This window comes from Garra rufa, unplaced genomic scaffold, assembly GCF_049309525.1.
Source record: "Garra rufa unplaced genomic scaffold, GarRuf1.0 hap1_unplaced_356, whole genome shotgun sequence".
NCBI lineage: Eukaryota > Metazoa > Chordata > Actinopteri > Cypriniformes > Cyprinidae > Garra > Garra rufa.
In genome coordinates, this window is record NW_027394623.1 from 2501 (window position 1) to 14852 (window position 12352).

Below are 12352 nucleotides of genomic sequence, written 5' to 3' on the forward strand. Positions count from 1 at the left end.
TTGGAGCACATTTGGAGAAAATTGGCATTATGAAATCACCTGCAATGGATCCTCTGCAATGAATGGGTGCCATCAGAATGAGAGTCCAAACATCTCATAAAAACATCACAATAATTCACAAGTAATCCACACCATTCCATTCCATTAATATGGATGCCCGTTTCTGCCATCTGAATAAAAAATAAAAAGGTAATTGCAACTTATCTCACAATTCTGACTTTTTTCTCACAACTGTGAGTTTACATCTTACAGGTCTGACTTTTTTCATAGAACTGCGAAACAAACTTGCAATTCAGATTTTCTTCTCAGAATTGCAACATATAAACTTGAAATTGAGAGTAATGTAGTCATAATTGCAAGATATAAACTCGAAATTGTGAGAAAACAGTCAAATTTGCAGGATATAAACTATATTTCTCACCTTATTGTGAGAAATAAAGTCAGAATTGTGAGATGAAACTCTTTATTTTCTCAGAATTGTGAGATACAAACAAACTTGCAATTCAGATTTTTTTCCTCACAATTGCTAGTTTTGTTAATCTCACAATTCTAAGAAAAAAGGCAGAATTGCGAGATATGAACTTGCAATTGTGAGAAAAAAATTCTGAATTGCGAGATATGAACATAATATAATAAGATAATAATGAGAAGTCACAATTACCTTTTTACATTTTTTTTATTCAGTGGCGGAACCTGGCTTCTGTAGATTAATGTCTTGTAAAGTGAAAATTTGCATGTTTGTAGGTGAAAAAAAACTGAATGTGGATTATTGTGATGTTTTTATCAGCTGTTTGGAGACTCATTGTGGCACCCATTCACTTACAGAGGATTCATTGGTGAGCAAATGATGTAATGCTAAATTTCTCCAAATCTGTTACAATGAATTAAAAAAATCATTTACATCTTGGATGGGAAGATGTAAGCAAATTATCATCTTGGGGTGTACTATTCCTTCAAGAATTAATTAAGAACTGCACTTAAGAAATGTGATAAGAAGATTTTTGTGAATCAAACCCCACCAACTGTTGGAGTTTTGTGTTCTGGCTCTGATCAGCGCTTCTGTATGTACGTGTGTTTTTGTCGGTGGTCTTACAGCAACCAGCACTTTATCTGCGCAGAGCGCTCCCTCTGTGTACCCGCCCCAGCAGGCTTTCCTGGCCCCTGGGGGGATGTTAGATGGGGGGAGCAGCCCTCTGCTCCAGTCCTTCAAACCCTCCCCTTCTAATGAAAACCTGTGCTCCGCTTACACCAGTGACGCCACGCTCTCTGCGCCCAGTCTGTGTGTCACCTCGCAAGGTAAAAATAAAGAAACCTAACACATCACAGCCCTCAGCTGGACCCTGTGCTTTTTTTTTTTTTTTTTTTTTGTAAATACACACAAGTAACAAAGATAAATAAAACACTCACAATTTTCACAATCTTACAAGTCGTTTTAACAAAATAATTGACGCTTTAATGACGTAACATCTCATTATTACAAGAAAAGATGTTTTAACATGAAACTGTCAGTTTAACATCTTATTACGAGAAAATGTTGTTTTATTGACATCGTTATTACGAGAAAGCATGTTGTTTTAAAGACATAACATCTCGTTATTACGAAAAAGAGGACCTTTTAACGACAAAACATGGTTATTGCGAGAAAAGATGTTTTAATGAGATAATTGTTTTAATGACATCTCGTTATTACAAGAAAAAATGACATTTTAACGATATAACATCTTGTTATTGCAAGAAAATGTTATTTTAATGAGATAATTGTTGTTTTAATTACATAACATCTCGTTATTACAAGAAAAGATGACATTTTAACGATATAACATCTTGTTATTGCAAGAAAATGTTATTTTAATGAGATAATTGTTGTTTTAATTACATAACATCTCTTTATTACAAGAAAAGATGACATTTTAACGATATAACATCCCGTTATTGTAAGAAAAGATGTTAATCTAATGAGATAATTGTTGTTTTAATGTCATAACATCTTGTTATTACAAGAAAAGATGACATTTTTAACGATATAACATCTTGTTATTGCAAGAAAAGATGTTTTTAATGAACTAACATCTCGTTATTACAAGAAAAGATGACATTTTAACGATATAACATCTTGTTATTGCAAGAAAAGATGACATTTTAACGATATAACATCTTGTTTTAATGACATAACATCTCGTTATTACAAGAAAAGATGACATTTTAACGATATAACATCTTGTTATTGCAAGAAAAGATGTTATTTTAATGAAATAATTGTTGTTTTAATGACATAACATCTCGTTATTACAAGAAAAGAAAAAAGTTGTTGTTCTAAATGAGATAACTCACGTCTTAATGTCATAACATCTCATTATTACGAGAAAAGATGTTGTTTTAACGTCATAACATCCTGTTATTACGACAAAAGATGTCATTTTAACGAAATAACGTCCTGTTATTGCGAGAAACTGTTGTTTTAAAGACATAACATCTCGTTATTACGAGAAAAGAGGACATTTTAACGATATAACATCTTGTTATTGCAAGAAAATGTTTTTAATGAAATAACATCTCGTTATTACAAGAAAAGATGACATTTTAACGATATAACATCTTGTTATTGCAAGAAAAGATGACATTTTAACGATATAACATCTTGTTTTAATCTCATAACATCTTGTTATTACAAGAAAAGATGACATTTTAACGATATAACATCTTGTTATTGCAAGAAAAGATGTTTTTAATGAAATAAAATCTCGTTATTACAAGAAAAGATGACATTTTAACGATATAACATCTTGTTATTGCAAGAAAAGATGACATTTTAACGATATAACATTTTGTTTTAATGACATAACATCTCGTTATTACAAGAAAAGATGACATTTTAACGATATAACATCTTGTTTTAATGTCATAACATCTTGTTATTGCAAGAAAAGATGACATTTTAACGATATAACATCTTGTTTTAATGTCATAACATCTTGTTATTGCAAGAAAAGATGACATTTTAACGATATAACATCTTGTTTTAATGTCATAACATCTTGTTATTGCAAGAAAAGATGACATTTTAACGATATAACATCTTGTTTTAATGACATAACATCTCGTTATTACAAGAAAAGATGACATTTTAACGATATAACATCTTGTTATTGCAAGAAAAGATGTTATTTTAATGAAATAATTGTTGTTTTAATGACATAACATCTCGTTATTACAAGAAAAGAAAAAAGTTGTTGTTCTAAATGAGATAACTCACGTCTTAATGTCATAACATCTCATTATTACGAGAAAAGATGTTGTTTTAACGTCATAACATCCTGTTATTACAAGAAAATATGTTGTTTTAACATCATCCAGTTATTGCGAGAAACAATCTTTTTAACAAGATAATTGTTGTTTTAATGACATAACATCTTGTTATTACGAGAAAAGATGTAGTTTAAATTAGATAATCGACGTTTTAATGACATCTTGTCATTATGAGAAAAGATGTCGTTTTAATGAGATAATTGTTGTTTTAATTACATAACATTTCGTTATTACAAGAAAAGAGAAAAGATGTTTAAATTAGATTTTCATGATATATCTCGTTATTACGAGAAAATACGTTGTTAAAACTACATGACATCTCCTTATTACAAGAAAAGATAAATTTTTAACAAGACAATTGTCATTTTAATAAAATAATATCTTGTTTTTATGAGAAAAGATGATGTTTTAACAACATAGCCCATAATTGCGAGAAAATATCATTTTAACAAGATAATTGTACTTTTAATGACGTAACATTTCATTATGAGAAGAGATGTTTTTTTAACGATGTTATTATGAGTAAATATGTTGTTAAAAAAACATCTTGTTATTACAACATAATGTGTGTGTGGCAGCAATGCGTCACTGTAAATGTAAAACTTATTTTTTTGGCAGTGTGAAACTTATTTTAACCATTGAAATAAATACATTTGTTGTAGTTACAATAAAATTGATGTATAAAAATAAAAAAATATTTTATTTTTAAATTAAATTTTTTTTTTTTTTAATTAAAAAATAAAAATACTTTGAGGACAAAATTGTAATTAGATTTTTATTTTATTTTTGGTAATTGAATAGGTTTAGCTCTTTTTAGTTTAAAATAAGCATTTATGTTGATTTTGAAGTAATAAGCAACTGTTTGTGTTTCATATTCTTTGCAAATTTATGCCAAAATGATGGTATTTATGACTAATTTCAACCCGTATATCACCCACTCCTAAATAACATAGTTTAGTTTTGGATTTATCATTTTTTCAAGTTTTAGTCGCATAAAGCAGTTGTGAGTCTTCCAAATTTAAGGAGAAAACTTCAGGATGAAACTTTTGTCCAGCAGACATTTAAATGTTATTTTCCTCTTGAATGTTATGATTTTTGTGGTGGATAATATATTGGCCCTATTTGTGCTAGTGCAGGTGAATCAACTCTTAACATAGGAATATTTGCTTCGCCTATCTGAGAAAGCGCACGCTTTGGTTTGTATGAAGCTGCAGGGCTGATGCTTGTGCCTCCAGGGGGCGCTTTTCCTCCCCTTCTTTTCCGTACAGCTCGACGCTCACCCACCCAGGGCCACTCCTCCCCTCCTTCACCTCCTTCACTCTCTCTATCTGTCAGGAATTCATGGCTTACTGACCTCTGTTACCATTCTCACTGTGTATTTGTGTACGTTTCCTTTATCTCTCTCTTTCTCTGCTATCTGCTCCATCTTTCTCTCTCTTTCTCTCACTGTCTCTTCCTCTTTTCCATCTCTCTCTTTCTCTTTCCCTCTTTTTGTACCACAGGCTGTGTAAAGTTCAGCTGTGGGTCGGAGAGAGTGACCTTCAAACCAGGTGGCAGGAGGACGCGTTTTCTGAGTACGCCCTGCTTGGCTCTTTGTGTGTAACGCTTTTTCTTTTGTCTCTTTCCTACAATGTCATGTGATTAGTTCTTGATGCTGCCAAGCCTTCTGATTGGCTGATCATCTCAGACATTGTGTTTAATGAATCTTTAAACTAACTTGTGCTCATCGCTTAACGGTTATCGTTCATATCCCATACTTACGAGGTCCAATAATTATTTCTAATTCAGCTGTGTTTACAATGGACACTTTGCCATTTTTAATTCATCTTATTAGTTTTAATATTTTCCCTCTTATATGCTTTGGTTTAACATGACAACAAAATGTCAGAATTGCTAAAGATAATTACTAATAAATTAAAAAGATGAATAACTGCTGCATTTGACAGTGTCCCACAGCAATAAAGCTGGGATTTTAGCAGTTCCCAAGTAGTTTAAGCAATTTATACTGGAAGATCTACTGAGATCTTTTTATCCAATTATTACAATCATTGTAATTATAGCTAATAATTTGAATGTGCAGGGTCCATATACTAGTAACACTTCACAAAAAGCTTGTAAATGTTATCATTACTTGATAAAAAAAGTGTCATGAACTAATAATGTATATCATTTATTAAAATTATTATATAATAATAATTTACCTAAAATAATCATTTCAAGTTGTATTAATCAGTAATAGTTATAATATTATGAACAAAGCATGAATTAACAGTGGTGAGTAGTTTATTGTTAGTGTTATATACTATTCAAATATGTATTAATAATTTGAATAATTTTTTTAGTTTTAATTTTAACTTGTTTTAATATATGCCTGTACTTGTCATTTGTGTTAGTTTTTATTTTTGTATATATTTTAATATGAAGGGTTATAATATAAAATATTTTAATATTGTGATGTAATTATATTTAATATTTCTTGTTTAATTTATTGTTTTGTTTTTCAGTTTAAGTAACCTTAGCTAAAGCAACATTTCTTATATTTTTTTTTAAGTTTAATATTTTTATATTAATTATATTAATATTTTTATTAACATTAATCTTTTGTGATATATAATTATTTAATATTTATTTAATATTTCTACTTCAATTTATTGTTTTCTTTTTTCAGTTTATCTTCATTTCAGATTTCTGTTTGTTTTTTAGGTTTTATATTTTTATGTTATTACATAATTTTAATTTTATAATAATATGAATTAAAATTATAGTTTTATATTTAAAAATTATCATAAAAATATATACAATATTTAGTTTATTGTTAAAATCTATAATATTTTAATATTGTGATATAATTATATTTAATGTTTATTTTGTATTTCTTCTTTAATTAATTTTTTTCTTTTTTCAGTTTAACTGAGCTTAGCTTAGATCTTTTTAATTTGTTTGTTTTTAATTTAATATTTTTCTATTAATATTTTTTATTAATCATATAATGTTAATTTAAAATATAGTTTTATATTTTAATATTTTTAACATTGTATTACCAAAAATATATTTAATATTTAATTTATAGTTATATATAATATTTTATTATTTTTAATATTATATTTCTAATTTCAACATTTCTAATTTTTGTTATTCTTATGTTTTTATATATTTTTTACATTATAATTTATATATTAATATTTTATACTCATTTATATTAATTATATAGTTTTCATTTTATATTAATAATAATTAATTAAACAAATATAGGTTTATATTTTAACTTTTTCATTTACAAAATAAGTAACGATTTTTAATAGTTTTAGATATGTTTACAATACAGTTGTTAGTTCATGAAACCTACTGTAATGCAAATACGAATGGTACTTCATTGTAAATTGTTAGCTGTATGGCTCATGTTTATGCAGTATTGATTGGCTGTTCCTTTTCTGACACATGCAGTGTGAACCTGCAACTTACTATTTTCATTCCCTCATATTATTTACATAATTACACATTTTTATAACTAAATCTCTTGAAAGGACTAAACAAAAAAGCTGACACAGTGACTATTTCTCCAAACAAAGCAAGTCACTGCAATCTGATGAATTTTTCCTTAGTCTTTCTTCCATTTATATATATATAAAAAAAAAAAAGATTTCACGACCCTCAGCACAGGTACTTTCACAAACCATTTCACATCAGCACAGTCTTCCTCCTTCACAATCTTATCTTTTTTAGTTACCCTCGCAATGTAGTACACCTGATCAGACGCGATAGTCGCAACCACACTTGAACCTTCCTCCGCTCACCCCACCTTCACAACAGCCATCAGGGCTTGACTTAAGGTTTTAGTCTAGCATGTTCTCTGATAACACTCCCATAATGCACTGTGTTGGACGTGGAGTTACTGTAACACTGATTCTCTCCAATCCCACCCGTTCTCTCCATGCTTCAGGGAAGATGGTGAAAAAAGTGTGCCCCTGCAACCAACTCTGTAGTAATTATCTCTCTTTTTTTACATCCTCCCACTCCTCCTTCCCTCTCTTTCCTGTCGTCACCTCTCGCTTCATGTCCCGTGGCCTGCTGAAGCTGGTTTTTCCCGCTAAGCTCTCAGGCTGACTTGAGCATTTGTTTCTGTGATGACCCATTCATGTGTTTATAAGTGTGGCATGTCACGTGTGTTTTCACTCTGGCACATACACGCTAGCCTAAATTTGAAATTGAAATCGGAAATCGCTCTTGAAAAAGCGTCTGGACGCCACGCTCGGCAGTCAGACTGACTAATGCGCTCTAAATGGACCCGTCTAAGCGCTCATCCCATTATTTGAAGCCCCAGACTCCCTTTTGCACTCTTCCTTGATCCCCTTAAGACTCATCCCGCTTACTGCGCATCGACTTCATCCTGTTTGGATGGAGTTTCTCACCCATTACGAGGGTCTAATGAGGCCTGGATGATTTTATCCCTCACTATGCACAAGGCTTAATCACTATCCAATGCACAAGCAACCATATTGAGGGAATACAGCTCACATTTTCACACAGAAAGGTAGGTTTTCACAAAGAGGTTTCCGGGATTCTCCAATATTGAATAAAGTGAATGGAAGTCATCCAGTAAATGCTGAAGTCAAGCTGTATGTGGAGCCTACACCTCTCCTTTACCCTCTTTTCCACCAGGTGGTGCTGGTGCTTGGCTAGAAAATTATTTTATTTTATTTTTGGCCAAATCTATATTCAAGTTTTATGGATATTGTAACAGCCACAATATTTTATGATTAAAAAAAGTCTCTTATGCTCAACCAGAAATACAGTATTATTGTGAAATATTATTACAATTTAAAATAACTCTCTTCTATTTTATTCTATTTTAATGTATGTTGAAATGTAATTTATTCCTGTGATCAAAGCTGAATTTTCAGCATCATTACTTCAGTCCTTCAGTTTTGATTTCAGGATTATTTAATGAATAGAAAGTTCAGAATACTGTAGAAATGTTTTATAGCATTATATTATTATTATTATTTGTTTGTGCCAAATACAAATATTAGTAATATTAATATTAATTTCTTTATAAAAAATATTTATATTTAGATAAATATTAAATGTGAATTCATGTTTAATTGTTCAAATTTGACTTAAATACAGTATAATAAATACTAAAATAAAATACAAAATATTAAATGTAAATAATCCGGTCTGGACACATTATTTTTAGATTTTTAATATATATTTATATAAATATTAAATTATTAATTAAGATAATGGTTAATTTATCAAATTTAACTTAAATTTAGTGTAATAAATATTAAAAAATAAAAAATAAATAATCCTGTTTAGACAGATTACTTTTATATTTATAATGTATATTTATATGAATATTAAATGTAAATTAATGTTAAAGTCTAACTTAAATGCAGTATAATAAATACTACCATGATGTATAAATTATTTATACAAAGTAAATCAAATATAAAGTAAATCAATATAAAAAAAAAAAAAAAATATATATATATATATATATATATATATATATATATATATATATATATATGAATATAATTCAAAATATTTTTTAAACATTATATTAACTGAGATTTTTTTGCATTAAAGTACTTAAAATTGAGGAAGAGTTTGCTAATTCAAATAATGCAACAACACAAAAATTTCTGGAAATTGTCTGAAACAGAAATCTTTTGCCACAACTGACCACACACTGACCACAAAGTATACATTTGCATTTAAAATGTTTTCTGTCACAGTATAAATTACTTTTCCTTTAGTAGAAATGTATGAAACCGGGCCAAATTGGGTACTGGCTTTAGCTCCAGCACCAGGATGGTGGAAAAGGAGTAGCTATCTTTCAAAGCATGGCTTGCTCTGGACTGCATCGCCCAGAATTCCTTTCGGTGCTTCAGTCTTGGCGCAATGTGTCGTTCTTTTTTGTTGCTGCATTCTGGAGGGCCTGTGTTTGCCATCCTAACAGGTCATGTCTGTGTCGCCGGATGGCTGCCTGGATAGTTGGCAAGATATTTGTGCTGTTTGTATTTAACCGTGCAAGGTTTGATTTAGAAAATTTAGTTTTTTCCCCATCAGCTTTATTTTTGACTTACAGTCTGTTCTTCAAATGCATCAGCTCTTTGTTCCACTACAGATATATGTAGATAAATGAACCAGTCAGCCTATACGATTGCATGTTTACAGAGCGTTATCTCTTAGTCATGACAGTGATGAGTCTTACGAAGGAGCTGAGGCATTTCCACTCATCTTGCTTCACATTAACTTCTCAGAAAACAGCTTTTTTGTAAAAAAAACGTACCACGTAATCCTCACTGCAATGCTTTGTTTTTCATTAAGAGGCTTATTTGCTTACAATATTAATGTTCTGACAAGTCCTAGTTTAGCTAATGGTACTAATCTTATTGTGCTTTTTAAATAGTAGGTGTTCAATGTCATATTGTTAGCCTCCATGAATTTTGAGACATTGCAGTTCAATGTAATCTAATACTGGAGCTCATGGTGAATCCATTTCCATTTCACCACCCTTTTGCTCCCTCTTGTGTTGCAATAAAAACTACCATGGCAAGCATGATAATGAAGCCCAGGCAGATGCGAAGCACTAGGTTTATGCACCGATGGAAAGCCAGAGATGGTGTTTTAATACTGTCTTCGTGACCTATTTTGCAGGCTGGAGTCACAGTGATAAAAGTGTCACTTTAGCCTCAGAGCGGATGCCCAGGTGCTCGATAGGGCCTCACTGCCATGACTTTTATGTATACACATCACATTAAATGTACAGTTGTGCTCTTAAGTTTACATACCTTTTATATTATCTGCAATATGTTTGAATAGATTGAAATTGAGTAATTGTTAGTTTTCAAACCCTTTGGTTCTCATAATGCTTCTCTATGAGTATGTTAAATGTCTGAATGTCAGCAATTTGTAAATAAAGATTTTAGTTTTTTTGTTTTCAAATTTAAATTAGATTTTGATTTAGTGCCACTTAAAAAAAATTAAAAAACTAAAATGACTAAAGTTGTAATATTTCTAGAATAAAGTCGAAATACTATGAGAATAAAGTCAAAATTGTGAGAATAAAGTCGAAATGCTATGAGAATAAAGTCAAAATGATGAGAGTAAAGTCAAAATACTAAGTTAGTAAAGTCAAAATACTACTGCAATAAAGTCGAAATACTAAGAATATAGTCGAAATACTAAGAGAACAAAGTCGAAATTACGAGAATAAAGTCGAAATGATGAGAATACATTTGAAATACTAAGAGAATAAAGTTGAAATACTAAGAGAATAAAGTCGAAATGATGAGAATAAATTCTAAATACTGAGAGAGTAAAGTCGAAATACTAAGAATAAAGTCGAAATACTAAGAATAAAGTCGAAATACTAAGAATAAAGTCGAAATACTAAGAATAAAGTCGAAATACTAAGAATAAAGTCGAAATACTAAGAATAAAGTCGAAATACTAAGAGAATAAAGTTGAAATACTAAGAGAATAAAGTCGAAATACTATGAGAATAAAATCAAAATTATGAGAATAAAATCAAAATACTATAAGGAAAAAGTCGAAATAGTATTATTTCAAGAGAGTCACAATACTATGAATATAAAGTCTCAATTACTAGAATATTCGAAATTATGAGAATATTTGAAATACTACGAGAATAAAGTCGAAATACTGCAAGAATAAAATGGAAATGCTATGAGAATAAAGTCGAAATACTATCAGAGTATTATTTCAAGAGAGTCGAAATACTAAGAAAATAAAGCCAAAATTACATGAATATTCAAAATTACGAGAATATTCGAAATACTACAAGAATAAAGTGGAAATACCAAGAGTAAAATCGAAATTACTAGAATATTCGAAATTACGAGAATAAAGTGGAAATACTACAAGAGTAAAGTCAAAATGCTACCATAGTAAAGTCGAAATACTACAAGAATTAAGTCGAAATACTAAGAAAGTAAAGTCGAAATTACTAGAATATTCGAAATACTATGAGAATAAAGTCGAAATTACTATGATAGTAATTCTACGATACTACGATATTTTGACTTATTTCTCATAGTATTTCGACTTTATTCTCATAGTATTTTGACTTTTCTCGTAGTATTTCAACTTTATTCTCGTAATTTTGAATATTCTCATAATTTCGACTTTATTTTCTTAGTATTATGACTCTCAAAATAATACTCTGGTAGTATTTCGACTTTATTCTCGTAGTTTCGACTTTTTCTCGTAATTTCGACTTTATTCTCGTAATTTCGACTTTATTTACTTAGTATTTTGACTCAAAATAATACTCTAATACTTTTCTCGTTATTTCGATTTTATTCTCGTAGCATTTCGACTTTATTCTCGAAATATTCTGATTTCAATCTCGTGATCTTAGATTTTTTTTTACTTTTTACCATGACACTAAAACGCTGTCATATAAATGCAACATTTTAAATATCACTTTTGATTCTCGTCACATTTTAAATCTGGTACATCAAATAGTTCAGAATCAGATTAGACTAGGGCAGAACTAACTAAAAAAAATTAACATCTCTTATTTTTTAAATCACACATTTTGCAGATTATATAAGGTGTATGTAAACTAACGAGAGGAACTGTATATGAAAATATACACACATTAATATAGTCTGTGGGCTTCAGATTGTATCAGCTGTTTCAGTGTGATGCACATTGGACTGACTTATTTTTTTACGATCGTTTTCTCTATTTCTCTCTTTTTTCTTTGATCAGGGACGAGCAGCACCAACACGGTGGCGGGAACCATTCAGAATCAAAACCAGCCGCCCATCTCTCAGTCCCAGAGCTGCAAGGGCATGTTCACAGACGAGCTGCACAAGTTGGTGGACAACTGGGCCAGGGATGCTATGAACCTGTCGCAGGGCAAGAGAGGCTCCAAGCACCAACAACAGGTGGTTCCTCAGGGCCACAGCTACGAAGTAAGCTCACCTCAGACTTCACAGTTGAAACAGAAAGTGTAAATCAGACGTTCTCAAGTTTTAGGCCCTCAAAGTTTACTTTAATGCAGAGG

The 12352-nt window shown here is 30.2% G+C and overlaps 1 protein-coding gene across 1 annotated transcript in view; it reads left to right on the plus strand.

Moving 5' to 3' along the window:
• LOC141317121 (serine/threonine-protein kinase WNK1-like) overlaps positions 1-12260 on the plus strand; it is a gene marked incomplete at both ends in the record, with an annotated part of 14020 nt that extends 1760 nt beyond the window's left edge. Inside the window, 4 exons of the mRNA XM_073832933.1 lie at positions 1096-1296; positions 4809-4901; positions 7247-7288; positions 12055-12260. Coding sequence (XP_073689034.1) covers positions 1096-1296; positions 4809-4901; positions 7247-7288; positions 12055-12260 — 542 coding nt within the window. The remainder of the gene's footprint in view (positions 1-1095; positions 1297-4808; positions 4902-7246; positions 7289-12054) is intronic.
• Between the last annotated feature and the right edge of the window lie 92 nt (positions 12261-12352).